General features: G+C 32.4%; 4 protein-coding genes, 1 long non-coding RNA gene and 1 other non-coding gene across 8 annotated transcripts; 4 read left to right on the plus strand and 2 right to left on the minus strand.

Moving 5' to 3' along the window:
• Positions 1-1,630: 1,630 nt before the first annotated feature.
• Positions 1,631-3,407, plus strand: LOC112539051 (uncharacterized). Of its 2 annotated transcripts, none has more exons than XR_016199594.1 (3): positions 1,631-1,731; positions 2,830-2,872; positions 2,958-3,407. It is a non-coding gene; the product is annotated as an uncharacterized LOC112539051 (long non-coding RNA). The 2 variants fall into 2 exon arrangements; XR_016199593.1 differs by lacking the exon at positions 1,631-1,731 and adding an exon at positions 2,609-2,752.
• Positions 3,408-3,676: 269 nt separating this feature from the next.
• On the minus strand, positions 3,677-6,162 carry LOC107364231 (SMAD family member 2). The gene is made up of 5 exons (XM_015931561.3): positions 5,982-6,162; positions 5,491-5,728; positions 5,123-5,394; positions 4,852-4,989; positions 3,677-4,469 (listed from the first exon to the last, which is right to left on the minus strand). Coding segments are annotated over exons 1-5 (918 nt in total). The 5' UTR covers positions 5,983-6,162; the 3' UTR covers positions 3,677-4,200.
• A 738-nt stretch (positions 6,163-6,900) lies between these two features.
• On the plus strand, positions 6,901-8,924 carry LOC107364230 (palmitoyltransferase ZDHHC6). Its single transcript, XM_015931560.3, has 4 exons — positions 6,901-7,044; positions 7,274-7,807; positions 7,876-8,007; positions 8,080-8,924. Exons 2-4 carry the CDS (start codon positions 7,322-7,324, stop codon positions 8,644-8,646), a joined length of 1,185 nt encoding a protein of 394 aa, XP_015787046.1. The 5' UTR covers positions 6,901-7,044; positions 7,274-7,321; the 3' UTR covers positions 8,647-8,924.
• Positions 8,925-9,071: 147 nt separating this feature from the next.
• LOC107363848 (uncharacterized) lies at positions 9,072-10,509 on the plus strand. The gene is made up of 2 exons (XM_015931112.3): positions 9,072-10,039; positions 10,103-10,509. The coding sequence occupies exons 1-2, from the start codon at positions 9,166-9,168 to the stop codon at positions 10,429-10,431; spliced, it is 1,203 nt and encodes a 400-aa protein (XP_015786598.2). The 5' UTR covers positions 9,072-9,165; the 3' UTR covers positions 10,432-10,509.
• Positions 10,510-10,647: 138 nt separating this feature from the next.
• Positions 10,648-13,556, minus strand: LOC107363849 (uncharacterized). 2 transcript variants are annotated; one of them, XM_089268780.1, is made up of 3 exons: positions 13,454-13,556; positions 11,118-11,707; positions 10,648-11,051 (listed from the first exon to the last, which is right to left on the minus strand). In XM_089268780.1, exons 2-3 carry the CDS (start codon positions 11,664-11,666, stop codon positions 10,968-10,970), a joined length of 633 nt encoding a protein of 210 aa, XP_089124906.1. In that variant the 5' UTR covers positions 11,667-11,707; positions 13,454-13,556; the 3' UTR covers positions 10,648-10,967. The 2 variants fall into 2 exon arrangements, with proteins under 2 accessions (XP_089124906.1, XP_089124905.1); XM_089268779.1 differs by lacking the exon at positions 13,454-13,556 and adding an exon at positions 11,896-12,010.
• A 3,246-nt stretch (positions 13,557-16,802) lies between these two features.
• On the plus strand, positions 16,803-16,968 carry LOC112539078 (U1 spliceosomal RNA). The gene has a single exon (XR_003082660.1). It is a non-coding gene; the product is annotated as a U1 spliceosomal RNA (small nuclear RNA).
• The last annotated feature ends 97 nt before the right edge of the window (positions 16,969-17,065 follow it).

Genomic DNA, 17,065 nt, shown 5'->3' on the forward strand with positions numbered 1-17,065 from the left:
ATAAAGCAGCAACAAGATCTCATTGTTTACCGATGATAAAAAATGACAATAAATAAATTATCAACATTATCAGAATGTATCAACATTGTAATCTTTTATTCAATTTTAATCAAAATTTTTACAAGATTGATGAAAAGAAAAGGCTAATGACAGTTATTAAATAAATATAACGATGAAATGAGTAGATAACAAATGATGAATCAATTGTGACAGTTCGTCAATTAAATAGAGGAGTCCGGTTGACCGGTGGTGTATTTTACATTTGATTGAGATTTGGGTTAAAAAGTCTTAATTGTTCTAGAAGGATGGTTGATTCCACAGATTGGACATTGGTCTTCATGGTTGGAACCTATTTGCTTAGTCCATCGCCAAATGCAGTCGATATGAAAGTCATGGCCACAGACATAATGCTCTCTGATTGATTTAAGAGGAAGACCACATAAATCACATTCATGACCACCTTTAATATCAATCTCACTTCCAGAAATTGAGGAATTCAAAGATGATGAACATGAACTGAAAGACAATTTTCGCTCTCGACTTCGTCTCCGAGATCGATTGATAGCAGCGTAACCAGGCATGGGTTTTAGATGGGTAAGCTTGGAAAATAGGAAACCAGAAAAAAATGGAACCAGTAACTGCAAGATTTACTTGTTGACTTTAAGTCCAAGCTAATTTAATCTTTCCAAAAAAACACAGCTGACAAGATTTGGTGATAATAACAATATTTTACACAAATATTAGCTTTTAGTCAATTTATTAAACGTCCTTTTAACACTTTCACTAGATAGACACTTTTGGTCACAGAAATAGTCAGTCATGTTAGGGCTTAAAAACAAGCTATCCATTTGGCAGGCATTGGTTGATCTATTTTTGAAGTCATTGGTAGAGTCAAGACGCACAAACAAATAGAGTTAATTATTAAGAGTTAAGAACTTAAATATGTTTAAATTAATTCCAATTCAGTTGATTATTTGCTGTATTCAAGTCACTATGGATTGATCACTAAACAAACTTATTGGTTCAATTTATGGGTTTCATTTCAACCTGCTCACTCATATTTGGCTCCCAATATTTTATTTCTCACTCGACTGAGGTTTGCCTTTTTAATCTGAAAATCACAATCAACTGAAAATAGCAGTTTTATCATTAATCGTTGCTTTCTTGGTAATTTGATGGTTTACACCAGACAAACAACCGGAATCCGAATCAATAATAAAATCCTAAATCATGAGTCAAGTGTATTAAAAACAAGACATAGACAACAATACAGCTTGAAGGTTACTTTAATCAAAGTTCAATCCTGGCATTTTGTTAGACAATCTAATTTAGCCAATTTTTGGATGAATTGTTAAAATTTTCCACTCCTTGGACTATCAATTATTACTATTGATACCAGATGTTTATTGTAATTTGATTAGTGGTATTGAGTCACGTAGATTGGCTATTATCATTGTTTTTATTATTAATTTGTTAACCTTAACAGACCTTTTTTTCTGGTACAGATTCAGTAATTTCAACCCAAATTGTAAACTAACATACTTAGATTGTTGATGATGATCTCATTATGGGTTGATCACCGTAAACCATTATTTAAAAGTTCATCATTCAGACTATTCTGTTTTGCTTTTCAATGAATGTCAATCAATGTGAGTGTCAATGGCAAACAATTTTAATTTACACGGAATTACCATTAAATCCTGTTGACAATTTATAATGAAAGGTAAATCTGTAAGTATATTCAGACAAAAATATCAACCATCCAACTGGTAAACACATTTGAGACAATTTCTAATGACTAATTTCCTTCTAATCATAATCATATCGAAAATATTGTTGACAATTGGTTGATACAAATTGACGTAGATTACTGAACAATTGATTACTAATGAGAATCTGCAAATGAATACGGAAAATCGCCCATTGAAATATTCCCATAAAACAAACCAGTTTCAATGTAATTTTCAATACTGATTCGGTTCCTTGAAAAATGGCCAAACAGGTGAAGAATGAAGTTTATCCTTTAATCTTTTTTGTTGAATGGTTCCTAAATTAAAAGAGATAATCAAAACAAGTTAGATATTCGTAATCAGTAAAAAATATGATTCAGAAGAGAAACATTCAGAGATTAATTACAAAAAATAACCGAGAACCGGCGACTCTGCTGATCCTCCTTAGGATTTACGCACGAGATTGTCGTGATTGTTGTTTTTGTTGATTCATACAAGCAATTAGTAATTAAATTGTTATCAAGCCAATCTCTCGATAAATCAACAAAACATATTAGTCAGTCAATTAACCAATTTGAAGGTGCAAATCAACAAACATTATTATTCACCTATCTGTTAAAATCACAGACAATCTGGTAAACTTGTTAAATCCTAGATCAAATGAACAACTACAAATGGCGAGTTTCACGAAAATATGAAACAATTAAGACTTGGTAGCTAAAATGAACGGTTACTTTTAGCGTCATTATTAATAACAATCTAATAATAGCTGTTAAGTTTTTGTTTAAATATAGTCAACATCAAGGTCACCAATCAGCTTCATATTATCTTGCAGGTTAACAATCAACTAACGGTTGCCATCTTGTTTTTGGGTTTATCAATGACCAGCTCTTTATGATTACATGAATAGCATCATGAAACCAACATTTAGCCTCACTCTCGATGTTGCCCTAAAAAGTATCCACAACCTAACCTAACCAACATCATTTGATTCCATCATTTTTAACGTTTTAACTCTAATGGTTAGTGGTGCTTTTCTGGTTTCTTAGTGCCTTTGTTGATTACCAGTAAATTTTAAACCTTTATATTACCTCATTAGATTACTCAGGTGGCTTTGGATCACAGTTGAAATGCATATTAGGGTAAGTTGAATTTTGATTTCATTTTAAAAGACCAATGTTTCATCTATTGACTCGTTCCATTGATTCAATCCTGTTTCTATTCCAGATTTTGATTTTGATCAGTGTGATAATGATTGGCATAGGTCATCGTCAATCAACAGAAGCGGCGCCGTTATTTGGATTCGGTAATCATGGCCATTTACCAGTTGAGAGGCCGATTCAGGGGGAACCAATTAGTCTTTGTGATGGTGAAGTTATTGGTGGCAAAATTTGTATCTACAAGTGTAAATTATGTGACATGCCAAGAATGTTTGTAATGAAATATGCCAGTTACATCGGTTGAAACGAGAAGGAATATAATGCTGAGGAAAAGCTTTGACTCCAAAAATAACCAAAATCAAACTGCAGTTGAAATGATTCATAAAATAAACATGTAAATCCATGTAGTACATGTAAACTGTATAACCAAAAGAGGATATTATTAACCAATTGGAATTATCACACCAATATGAAATAATAAACTGGTTGAATCAGTTGGAAAATATTGATACATTTACAATGAAATCAGCAATTGATTCACGCAAAAATTCCGCGAAAAGATTCCAATCTTTAAACATGTTAACGTATGCAGATGATTGTTATTGATAAGAACTGCAAGTTGATTAATAAAAGAGTTACACTATTTGAAATAAAAACACAATAGTGATTAGAAATTAAGATTTATGAAAATTGAAATCAATGATTAACTAAATTGAAATGTTTCAAGAGGTGTTGATTATCTGTGAAAGAATCAGGTTGAACGAAATCAAATGTAAACAGTTTGGGTTTAAATGGTGACAAGCTTTAATGATTTGGGTTTTATTAATTTAACTATCAATTCATTTCCCATTTAACGATGATTAGTAATTAAAATTTATGAAAACTTGAAATCAAAAATTTGAAAGCAATAATCAGCAACTAGATTAAAGGGTATTTCAAGAGATGTTGATCATCTGTGTAAGAATCTGGTTGAGTTCAAACACGAAATCAATTACAAACAGCATGAGTTTCAATGGTGACAAGCTTTAATATGATAGTGGGCTTTATTAATTTAACTGTCAATTCATTTCCCATTCTTCGCTAATTATGCTAATTCGATCATTATTAAAAGATGAATTGATTAAGGTAACAGTTTGTATTTCATTTTTTTTTTGTACATCAATAATCCATCCCTGGTTACATCTTGCTCGCTCGTTTTCAAGTCATTTACAACATAGAACAAATTAAACAATCTATTGAACAAATTTGATTTAAGATTGTTGATTACGATCATCTTTTCAGGTTGCGGATTTAGGAGAGGATAAGAGTGCTCAAGACATTGAACTACAAGGAATTCGAGGTGCACCCATTTGAATTAGGACTCGGTCCAACCATTGTAATGGTCCATTTAGATGTAGCTCTATCCAGCATGGCGTACATGTTACTGTCTGTCTTCTGTACTCAGCTCCCCAACCTTTAACAAAACTTATACGAATAGTACACATTCTGGTGAGTGCGAACACAGCTTCAAAACCTTGACTGACCGATTGAGCGAGTAGATCGGCGAAGTCTTGATTTTTGAAAATTTTCAAATTGCAACCTTAAAATAAGAAAAGAAAAAATGTTTTTTAATAAAAAATAAAGACAAAAATTTCTTAAGAAAAATCAATTTCAATAAAAATCCAACATAATATTACTTGATACAGATATTCTTAATATTCAATTCTAACATCAATTATCTTATTTATACCAAAGAAGAAAACAAAATTATCAAGATAGATAAAGCTCAAAATTAATTTCTTTCGTAGATTGAGAATGAAAATATGGACAAGATTATTGAGAAAAATAAATTAAAATAAGCTCAGAAATAATCAAATAATATTAAATCATATGAAGTAAATCTGATCAAATGTAATCATTCTGATTTTAGTTAAAAAAGATATAATGAAGAATTGTAATTTGTTTCTGTAAAGCTGACTTACGAGGAGGTATTTTGCAAACGGTAGCCGGATGCCAGCCGTACATTCGATTGCAATTAGGACTTTGGACGAAAATGCTGCTCTCACTTAGGCATTCGGCATAGACGTCCCCACCAATATAATACAATCTGACGCCCCGACCTTCGAAGATTAGAAGATAGAGGCAATAAAAAAAGACATAAATGATGGATTTCAACACAAAAATTCCATAGACAATACTCAGTGGGAGGCAAGGGAAGAATCAAAAGGTATAAGAATCAAAAAACCTACTCACCAATGTGCCTACGAGTTTGCTCAACTAAACTACCTCGGTTAACATTTGAAAGTAACCCTAAACAAAATCTTTCTGAACTTGATGGATCAGTGAATCCATCCACCGTTAGTGATGGCTGAGATGCGTGAAAAGTATCACCAACCCTGTTCTTCAACTCATAATATGCAACTGAACACCAAAATTCTGGTTCTGTATATGATGATGGTCGAGTATCAATAGTAGGACTTGGAGGACCAATTTCTTGACTGATGTCACTGGATTTATTTTTACCACTGAATAAGGAAGTTAGATTGAATAAAATAAGATCATTACACACTAAAACTATTTACAAAAAATGTGTAAAGATGTTGTAAAGAATCAAATGATACCTAATTTTGTCATTGACACGTCTGTCAATAATGTTTATTTGAGAGCTGGTAGACTCTATTGGTTCATCATCTTCCAACAAAAATCTGTTATCGTCATGTAACTCTTTGACTTGATCTTTGGAAATATCCTCAATATTGTAATCGTCTTCGGTTTCTTCTAAAGTCAGTCTTAAGTAAGGATCGTCTTGATTTCCATCAGAATCAATAAGATGTTCTTCAGTATATGATGTACCACTCACTAAGAAGAAAAAAAGAGAAAATAGTCCAGTTATTGAATGTGAATGAAAATGGCAACAGGCTCATAAAGAGCATCAAACCCTTTAAATACTTAATCTGAATTGAAATGATTTGCAAACAATAATTAGAAATGCATAAACATCGAGACGAAGATAGATGAACAAAGAAAAAAGGAAGATGCAAGACAAAGAGGAAAAGTGAAAAAATAACATTTGAGAAGCAAGAGGCTTGATTGTATACAATGATTTACTCACTTTTTATTAGAAAATGGTATTCCGTTGGTAAAAATTACTAACAGGTCAACACAATTTTTCACTGGGAAAAAACATTCAGTATTCACTGAAATTCAAATAACGTGAATTTGATAGATAAAAGAAATTAATTTCACAGTAATTAAAGAGAACCCAAAACAGAATCAGAATTAGGTTTAGCTGATCAATAGATTCATTGCATTCATTACATTGTATGAATGAACTGCATTTGCCCTTAGTGAATCCCCCATTTAAGGTGGAGCAAAACAATTTTAGCGCTGTTTTTGATTACAATATATTTTGATCAAAAAACTGTCAATAAATTGTTGTGAGCCATTAAATTCCGAACCAACGAAGATTTTAGAATTTCTGAGCAATTTAATTCAATTTACATGTTAAATGATAGTTTTAGGCATGATAATAGCTTGAAGCACACACAGTCTGATGTTTTTCCCTGAACAGCCAATCTTGTGTAATTTTGAAAGATGGACAAATCCAGTTTGCCTTAATTATACAATCTTGTGATTAAATATCTAACAGTTCCAGCTGCGGCAGTTGTAGCGGCAGGACGTGTGCTCTGAAAATAGATTTGTTAGATGAATGAAACAGAACCAAGCCAAAAGTCTGAACATTTTATCATTCTTAGGTTCATTACAGGTTTTATCTGAAATTGAAAATAGCTTTTGAGTTTCAGTATTGTCTTTATCTCACAATATTCACAATACCATTCAATAATATTGAACCAATACCTTAACAATATTTTGATACTTCAATATTTTCAATTTATCAATATTCATCAGACTAATATCAATCAATACTTCATGAAAATATTTTGGTAAACACAACATTAAACGCTACATTGACATCACATGTTTTTGTTTTATTTTGGTTTTCTTAATGTTGAGAAACCATTCTCATGTGTTTCTCATCTCATCAAGTTACCTTCTTTTTGTTTCTATTAAGAAATTTGTCAATTTAAATTGCTGTGGAAGGATTGGACATTAAATCACAGTTATATTTACATTACTCTTGGTGTTTAGTTGATTGTTAAAGATTGACACTCTAGGTATGTAGTTTTAATTTTTCATTTTGAAAGATTTCTTTTAGATACAATTATTGTGAGTCAAATTGACTGTTTCTCTATGAACATTTTCCCTCTGATTTTCTCATTGAAATAATCAATGACTAATGATTTTACTCATTCTCTATTCTTGATTTTGATACCAATCATTTAGAAGTAACTCCCTAATTGAACTTTTGTTTTAACCTTGTATATTTTTCTATTCTTTTCTCAGGCTCAGAATAATCAACCCACCTAGATATTTATCTAATGACAACTCGTTATGTCCGGTCTTTTTGGATACAGGATACTGCACTGGGGACCTTTACTTGCATTCCTGATAATAAAATGGGTGGCAATTACTACATTATACATGACAAGCATGTGGATGCCAATATTTAGCTCCTATATTTCAATAATTAATTATCTCATATTCTTGAGCTTTGTGGGATTAACTCTTTATAACTTCTTTAGTGCCATTTTCATTGGCCCTGGTCATGTCCTTTCCAAATGGACCCCAGACAATCCTTCTATCTCTGAAAAACTTCAATATTGTTCAATATGCCAATCATATAAATGGCCTCGCGCCCATCATTGTCGAACATGTAATAAGTGTAACTTAAAGATGGATCATCATTGTCCATGGATTAACAACTGTGTTGGCCATAAAAATCACCTCAATTTTACTCTTTTCTTATTATTTGCTGTACTTGGCGCTCTACATTCAGTTATACTTCTTTCTATAGCAATCTACCGAGGTTATCATGCGGTAATTTTCAAAACTCCAACAATCCAAATCTTCCATTTCTCATTATCTTAATTTTTTTATATTGACAGACTTGGTACTTTTATCACAGAGGTCCAGAGTCAGTTGTTCTTTTGACGTTCGCCTCTTTCCTTTGCTCAGTTTTCAGTATTGGACTTTCTATTGGAGTTATTATCGCCGTTGGTGGACTATTTTATGTACAAGTAAGTTTGAATTTGAAATGCCTCAATGTTTATTTTTTAACAATTCCAAATTTCTTTTCTTACTCATTTAAGATGAAAATAATTTTACGGAACCGCACATCGATCGAGGAATGGATCGTTACTAAAGCAGAGGCTCGTACGAGGACAGAACCATTCGTTTATCCTTATGATCTAGGTTACCGAAAAAACTTTATGCTAGTTTTTAGGGACAGTAAATGGATGGATGGGTGCAATTGGCCTATCAAAGAGGGATGCACTCAATATACCTTAACATACGAGCAAATCTTACAAAAAAAGGAAAAAAGACAGCGATCTAGAACATACAAAGTAATTGCTGAATATAATGGTAGTTGGTTTCCTTTATTCAGTCAAGGATGGCGAACTTGTCTCAAATTTCCCTTTAGTGACGAAGCTCGTATTTCATTGAATGTTAATGATGTTGTTACTGTCACACGATGGAAAAAGCATTGGCTGTATGGAGAGAAGATTCACCCGATCAATGAAAATATAATTAAGCCTAGAGGGTGGTTTCCGAAACAATGTGTTGTTGAAATTGCTGAAGACATACGTGAAAGAAGAGGAATGAATTTTTCAGAAGATCACTCCGCCAAATCTAGCCGACTCAGGAAAATCCAATGACAAACACTTAAACCTAACAATAAATTAAGTCGTCGCAAGGCTCAATGAGAAATTGAAAAAGTGCATAATACATGAGTGAGATTACTGTTGTGATTGTGGTTGTGAATTTTTTTCTTTTATATTATATTTCTTCACTCGATTCAAGTTCTGCCAAGTCTGTTGGCCCGTCAATTGTCCCTCTCTGTTATTTGTAATATACATATATTTAAAAGTCATTTTTTTACAAAATTCATGAAAAAATAACACCAATTTCCAGAACTCTGTTCAGACAATTTGAATTGCATAAAGTGTTATTAATTTTGGCTATTAAGTGTATTACACAGAAGGGTAATACACAGAAAGGTGAAATTGAATATCAGTTTCATCATTTCAAGGAAAGTAAAAAACATATGGTAAATATTATGAATAAAACAAATCGCGGTTGAGTTAAAGTGATTGGTATTAATCATTGATGGCAATGTATTTTCCTAGAAAACGAGTTACTGAATCAAGCTCAGCGAAATTTCAAAATAACATCAAATGTTAAGCAATCTGATGAATATGTTAATAAATTTGTCCTTATTATTAATTGTGATAATCAATTTTGAAAGTTGTTGGACATTTGGATCATTATTAGAATCATCTCATGAAAACTTGAAGAACTCATTGTTATGGACGATTCATTTGGATCCTTATCACGGTTTACTTAGTGGACCACAGAGAGTGAATGAATCAATGTATGATCAAGAAGTTCATCTCCAATTGGAAATATGTTCGTGCTCCAAAAACCATGATGAAAACAGAGACTGGACTGTTAACCCTCAAATATCTTTTGAATCCATCGGAAACAATTTGAAGTGTAGTTTTATTTGCGATGAAAAGGAGAAGCAATTTAAAAATAAATTAATTAATCAACCTGCAGATAGTACAAAGAGGAAAAAAGATGGTAAATATAAAGTTTTGCTCATTTCTTTCATTATAGATGAAGATGATTTTAACGAGGAAAGTTTATATACTTACGAGAAAAGCTTAATGACAAGCTTCGATTGTATCAAAACTGGAAGATGTCAAAATTTTGAAAATCTCAGCTTGCAAAGTGAATCATCCGATCACCATATAGCGAAACGATTTGCGAAGAGACTTTTCAACCGAACCAAAAAGAAGAAACCTGGCAAGAATGTAAAAAATGGAAAGAAAAGTCAACCTCGATCAGAAGCAGTCAAAGCATCATCGACATCTCGTTCGGATTTGCGATCAGGAAAACAACAAAAACAGGATAACAATAAAGCTCCATCTGCTTATTCCAACATGGCACAATTCAATCTTCCAAGTGATACAGATATTCGTGATCTTCAGTTACATCCAAAAGTCTGTTTTATGATTGTTTGTCCAGAACAGCAGACAATTAAGAATGGTAAGTTTTGAGTTTATTTTGTGGCCATTTTCGTTTTAATGAGGAAATCTTCTTTTCTTTCAGTTGGTATTTTGGATGCGAATAAAAGGCCAGTCCAGAAAAAACCAATATCTAAGGCTCCTTCATTTAGATCAGCATCCGAGGATCATGAATCACACGATAATCAGAAGGAAACCCAATCAGAAACTTCAACTACTGCAAAACCAACCACACATAAAGAAACAAGCACTACAATCAATACCCGACCTACAGAGAAACATACAACAAAAATAATGGAAACTCGTCATACGGAAGTCACTACTCCAATATTTACAACAAAAAAGGCACCAAGTTCTTATAAGCCTGAAGAAACAACACCTGAATATGCTGATACAGATGATGAAGGTGATTAAGAGAATAAATCTAGTATAAGATTATTACTAAAAGAAAAAGAATTTTGTATTTCTGTAGCCATTAAAATTCAAAAGGTGGTGAAGTATGATTTTATCAATAGATTTTAATTTAAATTCACAAGTTTAACTTAATATGCTTGGATTTAAACAGCATTTTTTATTCAATGTCTGAATGTTTGAAAAAAATATGCAATAAATTAAACATCAGACAAAAAATCAAGACAAAAAGGCTGTATAATATGAATTTTAAACTAAAAAATACATCAATCAAGCAAATTATCCAATGTCTTAATATAGTCATGTAAATACGATTTTTTAGTTTAGAGAAAAGTTTCTTAGATTATTGATGGATCGGTTAATATCAATCAATTATAGATTTATAATTTATCAATTTAACCGAGTTTGATGAAGTGAGAGATTAATGGTATTTTGTATCAAGTGTAGTATGTTGGTAGAGCTTTACTGGTGGAGTCAGGGACTTAAAAAGATGCAACTATTAGATGGAATACTATTAGAGTTGCATCGAATCCGCAAGTTTAAAACTTCTTGACCTTTTTCTTGCTCTTGGTTTTCATATTCCTGTATTCCTCATAAACTTGCTTCTCCTCGGGAGTCAGGCTCTGAAAATAAACAAAAAACAAATGTCAGAACGAGGCTAGAAATACAAAAGATGAATGTAAACGTACTTCTATGAAAGCGTTAAGCTCTGTTTGGTATTTCAAAAGCATTTCTTTGTTTCGAGCATCAAAAGAAGCCTTTTCTTCCTTGGATATTACTTGACTCCAAATTCTTGCAACTTCGGACATACGCTTTTGGGGTTCAACATTCACATATTTAGCCAATTGTTCAGAGGTAAATAGAGAGTAACCGTTCTTGGGTGGCTTTTTAGGCTCTCTTTTCAACAAATCAGCCAGTGAAATATTGGAATTGACGAAAGAAGATGCAGTAGCTCGGCTTCGCTGTGCTGGTGGATTATTTGCTTGGCCATGATATCCCCGAATTTTCAGTTGACGAGCTAACCCCATTCTTTCTACTGTCCTTAAATATTTAACTTTTTTGTGGATGTTTAATTCAAGATTCCATTCTTTAACAGCAAGGGTTATAAGTTCATGCTGGCTTTTGTCTGGATATTTTGCTCCGAGAGTTGAAACACGTTCAGCTTGATAGAAACACTGAGCAGCACCTGAGATATATGGATCACTGTCAAGCTCATCTATAGTATGTTCTTCACTCATGTCGCACTAAAAATTGAAGAACCCACAAGCAGATTTAAGAACTATAAAAAGAAAGAAAAATAAGTAAGAGAAAATGAGAAAATAAATCAACAATATGGATATCAAAAACAGTAATTTATGAAGATTTAAAACCAAAACAAGTAAAGAAATAAAAATACAAGGAAAGAAACAAAGATATCGAGTAGAGGAAAAGAGCAATGATGAAGAGGATAACAGAAAAGTTTCTTACACAGATTAGAGTTGAGAGAGTACCAAACGAATCCAGAGTTATTAATTCACAATTTAATACAATTAGATAATAAGCAATAAAGTGAAACAAGACATTAATTTAGAAACACAAGCAATAAGAATTTTGAGCAAACCAAAAAAAATGTTTTATAGACACGTTTAGCGCCATCTTACTTTTAAATGAACAAACATCACAAGCCATTGTAACTCTTTGAGTTAACAGCAAACGTGACTATAGTGATGTGCGATATTTATCCGAAGATTTGGCCGAAATATGGATGATTATCGGTATTTATATCGAAATTTAACATTGGTTTCAATGGCGAGCAAAAATAGCGATAAATATTGAGCGCTGAAATATCGTTAAGAATCATCGATAAAGATAATATCGCCCATCTCTACGTGTATAAGAAATTTTTTGTACATTATGTGAAAAATTATGAAGAAAATCAACTTTTAATTTGAAGAAATCATTCAAAGAGGTTACATGTAATTTATTCTTTCTTTTTTCTCTTTCTTTTCTTTCCTCCTGCACTGTCATCTATCAACCGATTGTAGCGGGGTGTTTGCGTTCGCGCAGCGCTCCAAAAATCATTAAATGAATCAAAATTTTTGATTCAAAAAGCAGAAAGCACATTATCTCTGGTCTTGTTTACAAGATAAGACTCTTATCATAAGAGTTACTTTGAACAAGAAATCCTTTTTTAGGATTGTTATTGTTCAGTTAGACTCTTGGTCGTTGTTATGTAATAAGGAGAGACTCGGTATTTTTGGTATAGATAATTTATTTCATAACTTATGTTTTATTTGCGTTATTTTGTTTTCTTTAACCACGACAAAAATCATAATTAACAAGCTTTGTTTGTACTGTCTAACAATAACATTATTCTTGTTAGACAATAATTCTACAGGCAGACTCTGCACCAGGTTTCTCCCACGACCATAGATCTTCCCGTCTTTCCTCTTCAAGTCTCTGTTCCTCCCTCTGCACGTCTCTGTCGTTATTCTTCAGCTTTCTTTCGTTCTGCAAATATCTTTAGTCCAACTGCAAGTCTTTCTTGTTGCTCTCGAAGTTTCATTTCTTCCTCTTGAGCTCTAATCTGAGGTCTAAAATCATCTATTTTGCTTGGATCTATTTTACTCAAATCTACTTTAACTCTTACAGAAGCAGTATTATCAAATACTTTTTTGTCTGAATCATTATTACCATCCATATCAACCTCCGAATTAAAATATTATGTAACCAGTAAATTAAGAATCAATTATCAGCAAAAGCAGTTTTTAACACTGAGCAGCACCTGAGATATATGGATCAATGTCAAACTCAGTTATGGTATGTTCTTCACTGGTGGCTCACTAAGAATTGCAGAATCCACAAGCAGATCTAAAAACGTTAAAAAGAAAGAAAAATAAGTAAGAGAAAATGAGAAAATAAATCAACAATATGGATATCAAAAACAGTAATTTATGAAGATATAAAACCAAAACAAGGAAAGAAACAAAGATGTCGAGTAGAGGAAAAGAGCAATGATGAAGAGAAAAACAAAAAAGTTTATTACACAGATTAGAGTTCAAAGAATACCAAACGAATCCAGAGTTATTAATTCACAATTTAATACAATTAGATAGGCAATAAAAAGAAACAAAACATTAATTTAGAAATTCAAGTAATAAGAATTTTAAGAAAAAAATGTGACACATAGAGATAGGCGATTTTATACCGAAGTTGTTACCGTGAGTTTAGTGAGCCTAGTGAGTGAGTGAGTCGGCTTTAGTTTTAGTCGATTTTTACACTTAGCCGGCTTTAATGAGTCAATTAAAACCTCACTAAAATAACTGACTTTGCATTACGAACTCAAGTTCTTGTGTTTTCAATAGTTGGTTTGACACTCACCAAAAAAGATCACAGCTCACTCCTGAAAAATTGAACAAAAATCTTTTCATTCATGACAATTTTGAATTTGTTAAACAAAACTGTGATAACTATGAATTGAATATCAATTTTAGATACCGAAGCCAGCCAGAAAATGCTGGACTGGCTGAAAACTGTAAAAATTGACTTGCAACTGACTGTAAGCTAGCTGCTACTAGCTTAGCTAGCTTGAAGCTAAGTTCGCTCGCTTAGCTAGCTAATCGATTAATTTCGACAACTAGAAACATGCAAACAAAAACAATGTTTGATTAGTTTTGAAATTTTTTGAAAAATTGATAACGACAATATCGCCCATATAAATGTACAGAAGTGAGTTGGAAGTTTCGGCTCACTAACTTGGTGATATTTTCAACTCAAGTCGACTAATTAGCTTAGTTTTAGATGTATTTTTTACTTTATAACAGAATCTTATTGTTATAAATTGATATTATAATTCATAGTTATCACAGTTTTGTTTAACAAATTCAAAATTGTGATGAATGAAAAGATTTTTGTTCAATTTTTCAGGAGTGAGCTGTGATCTTTTTTGGTGAGTGTCAAACCAACTATTGAAAACACAAGAACTTGAGTTCGAAATTCAAAGTCAGTTATTTTAGTGAGGTTTTAATTGACTCACTAAAGCCGGCTAAGTGTAAAAATCGACTAAAACTAAAGCCGACTCACTCACTCACTAGGCTCACTAAACTCACGGTAGTGTTTCCCGATATTGCAAAAAAATGACCCGTTGAAAAGTATCGGTATCAATCGGAAAGGTATCGAGTATTTAATGAGTACAATTAAAGCGTGAGTTTATGCAGTGAGTCATTCTCATGGTCTCCAGAAATAATTGAAAGCTGGTTTTTTCTCAATTCTGTAATACTTTGCCTGATAATTTCATCAAATTAAGAGCTTTTTTGGTATCGAGTATTTTTTTCAAAGTATCGAGTAATATCGACAGGCAAAGTATCGATACTTTTACTCAAAAAAAAGGTATCGGGGAAACACTAACTCACGGTAACAACTTCGGTATAAAATCGCCTATCTCTATGTGTCACATTTTTTCTTGAAATTCTTATTACTTGCATTTCCCAAATTAATGTTTTGTTTCACTTTATTGCTTATTATCTAATTGTATTAAATTGTGAATTAATAACTCTGGATTCGTTTGGTACTCTCTCAACTCTAATCTGTGTAAGAAACTTTTCTGTTATCCTCTTCATCATTGCTCTTTCCTCTACTCGATATCTTTGTTTCTTTCCTTGTATTTTTGTTTCTTTCCTTGTTTTGGTTTTATATATTCATAAATTACTGCTTTTGATATCCATATTGTTGATTTATTTTCTCATTTTCTCTTACTTATTTTCCTTTCTTTTCAACGTTTTTAGATCTGCTTGTGGATTCTGCAATTCTTAGTGAGCCACCAGTGAAGAACATACCATAGCTGAGTTTGACATTGATCCATATATCTCAGGTGCTCGTCAGTGTTAAAAACTGCTTTTGCTGATAATTGATTCTTAATTTACTGGTTACATAATATTTTAATTCGGAGGTTGATATGGATGGTAATAATGATTCAGACAAAAAAGTATTTGATAATACTGCTTCTGTAAGAGTTAAAGTAGATTTGAGTAAAATAGATCCAAGCAAAATAGATGATTTTAGACCTCAGATTAGAGCTCAAGAGGAAGAAATGAAACGTCAAGAGGAAGAAATGAAACGTCAAGAGGAAGAAATGAAACGTCGAGAGGTACCAAAAAGACGTGTAGTTGTGGAGGTATCTGCAGAACGAATGAAAGCTATTGAAGAACGAAAGAAAGCTGAAGAAGAACGACAGAGACGTGCATAGGGAGGAACAGAGACTTGAAGAGGAAAGACGGGAAGATCTATGGTCGTGGGAGAAACCTGGTGCAGAGTCTGAATGTAGAATTATTGTCTAAATAAGAATAATGTTATTGTTAGACAGTACAAACAAAGCTTGTTAATTATGATTTTTGTCGTGGTTAAAGAAAACAAAATAACGCAAATAAAACATAAGTTATGAAATAAATTATCTATACCAAAAATACCGAGTCTCTCCTTAGTACATAACAACGATCAAGAGTTAAACTGAAGAACAATAACAATCCTGAAAAAAAGGATTTCTTGTTCAAAGTAACTCTCATCTTGTAAACAAGACCAGAGATCATGTGCTTTCTGCTTTTGGATTTATTTAAGGATTTTTGGGGAGCTACGCGAACGCAAACACCCCGCTACAATCGGTTGGTAGATGACAGTGCAGGAGGAAAGAAAAGAAAGAGAAAAAAGAAAGAATAAATTAACCTCTTTGAATGATTTCTTCAAATTAAAAGTTGATTTTCTTTATAATTTTTCACATAATGTACAAAAAATGTCATATACACGTAGAGATGGGCGATATTATCTTTATCGATGATTTTTAACGATATTTCAGCGCTCAATATTTATCGATATATTGCTCGCCCATTGAAACCAATGTTAAATATCGAAAAAAATGAATAAAATTTATTCAATAAATGAATGTATCGCACATCACGTCTAGCGCCATCTTACTTTTAAATAAACAAACATGAGCCATGAAAAAATCAATTAATTGAATAATCATTACAATTGAAGGATGATTAAGAAATAATGCAAGTTGTAAGGATCAAGAGAACCCTTAATCACAATTGGAAATGACTAAAGCTAACAAAAATAGATAAAACTTGCCCATCAATACTTAATACTATTGGCCATGAAATCCTTTATTTATTTTGGCTACATTTCTTGTCTGAATGTGATTGGTTATTACAGGTAAAATTGAAAATAAAATGATTAACCAAACAAGTATTTTTAATTAAAAAACTAAAGTCTATTGAATGAGTATAAATTGAAGATGTTTAAAATTATCTAAATGATGATTCAAAGCAAAGTAAATTCAAAGCCACAAGCTTAGTCTCTCACTAGAGTGTATATAAAGCAAGTAAGAATCGGCTCAACTCATACTTACCTGGCTCCGAGAACCCCGTGATCAAAAAGGCGGGGACTCCGGGTCGAGGCCCTCTCATTGCACTCCGAGGGTGGCTGAAGCCCGCCACTAACTCAAAACGAGCTAGATGGGGAGTGAAATTTTTGGTAGCGGGGTGTTTGCGTTCGCGCAGCGCCCCAAAAATCCTTAAATAATTCCAAAAGCAGAAAGCACATTAACTCTGGTCTTGTTTACAAGATGAGAGTTACTTTGAACAAGAAATCCTTTTTAGGATTG

Source organism: Tetranychus urticae, chromosome 3 (assembly GCF_039701765.1).
Source record: "Tetranychus urticae isolate SD_2017Ah chromosome 3, NJAU_TeUrti_SD_1.0, whole genome shotgun sequence".
Lineage (NCBI taxonomy): Eukaryota > Metazoa > Arthropoda > Arachnida > Trombidiformes > Tetranychidae > Tetranychus > Tetranychus urticae.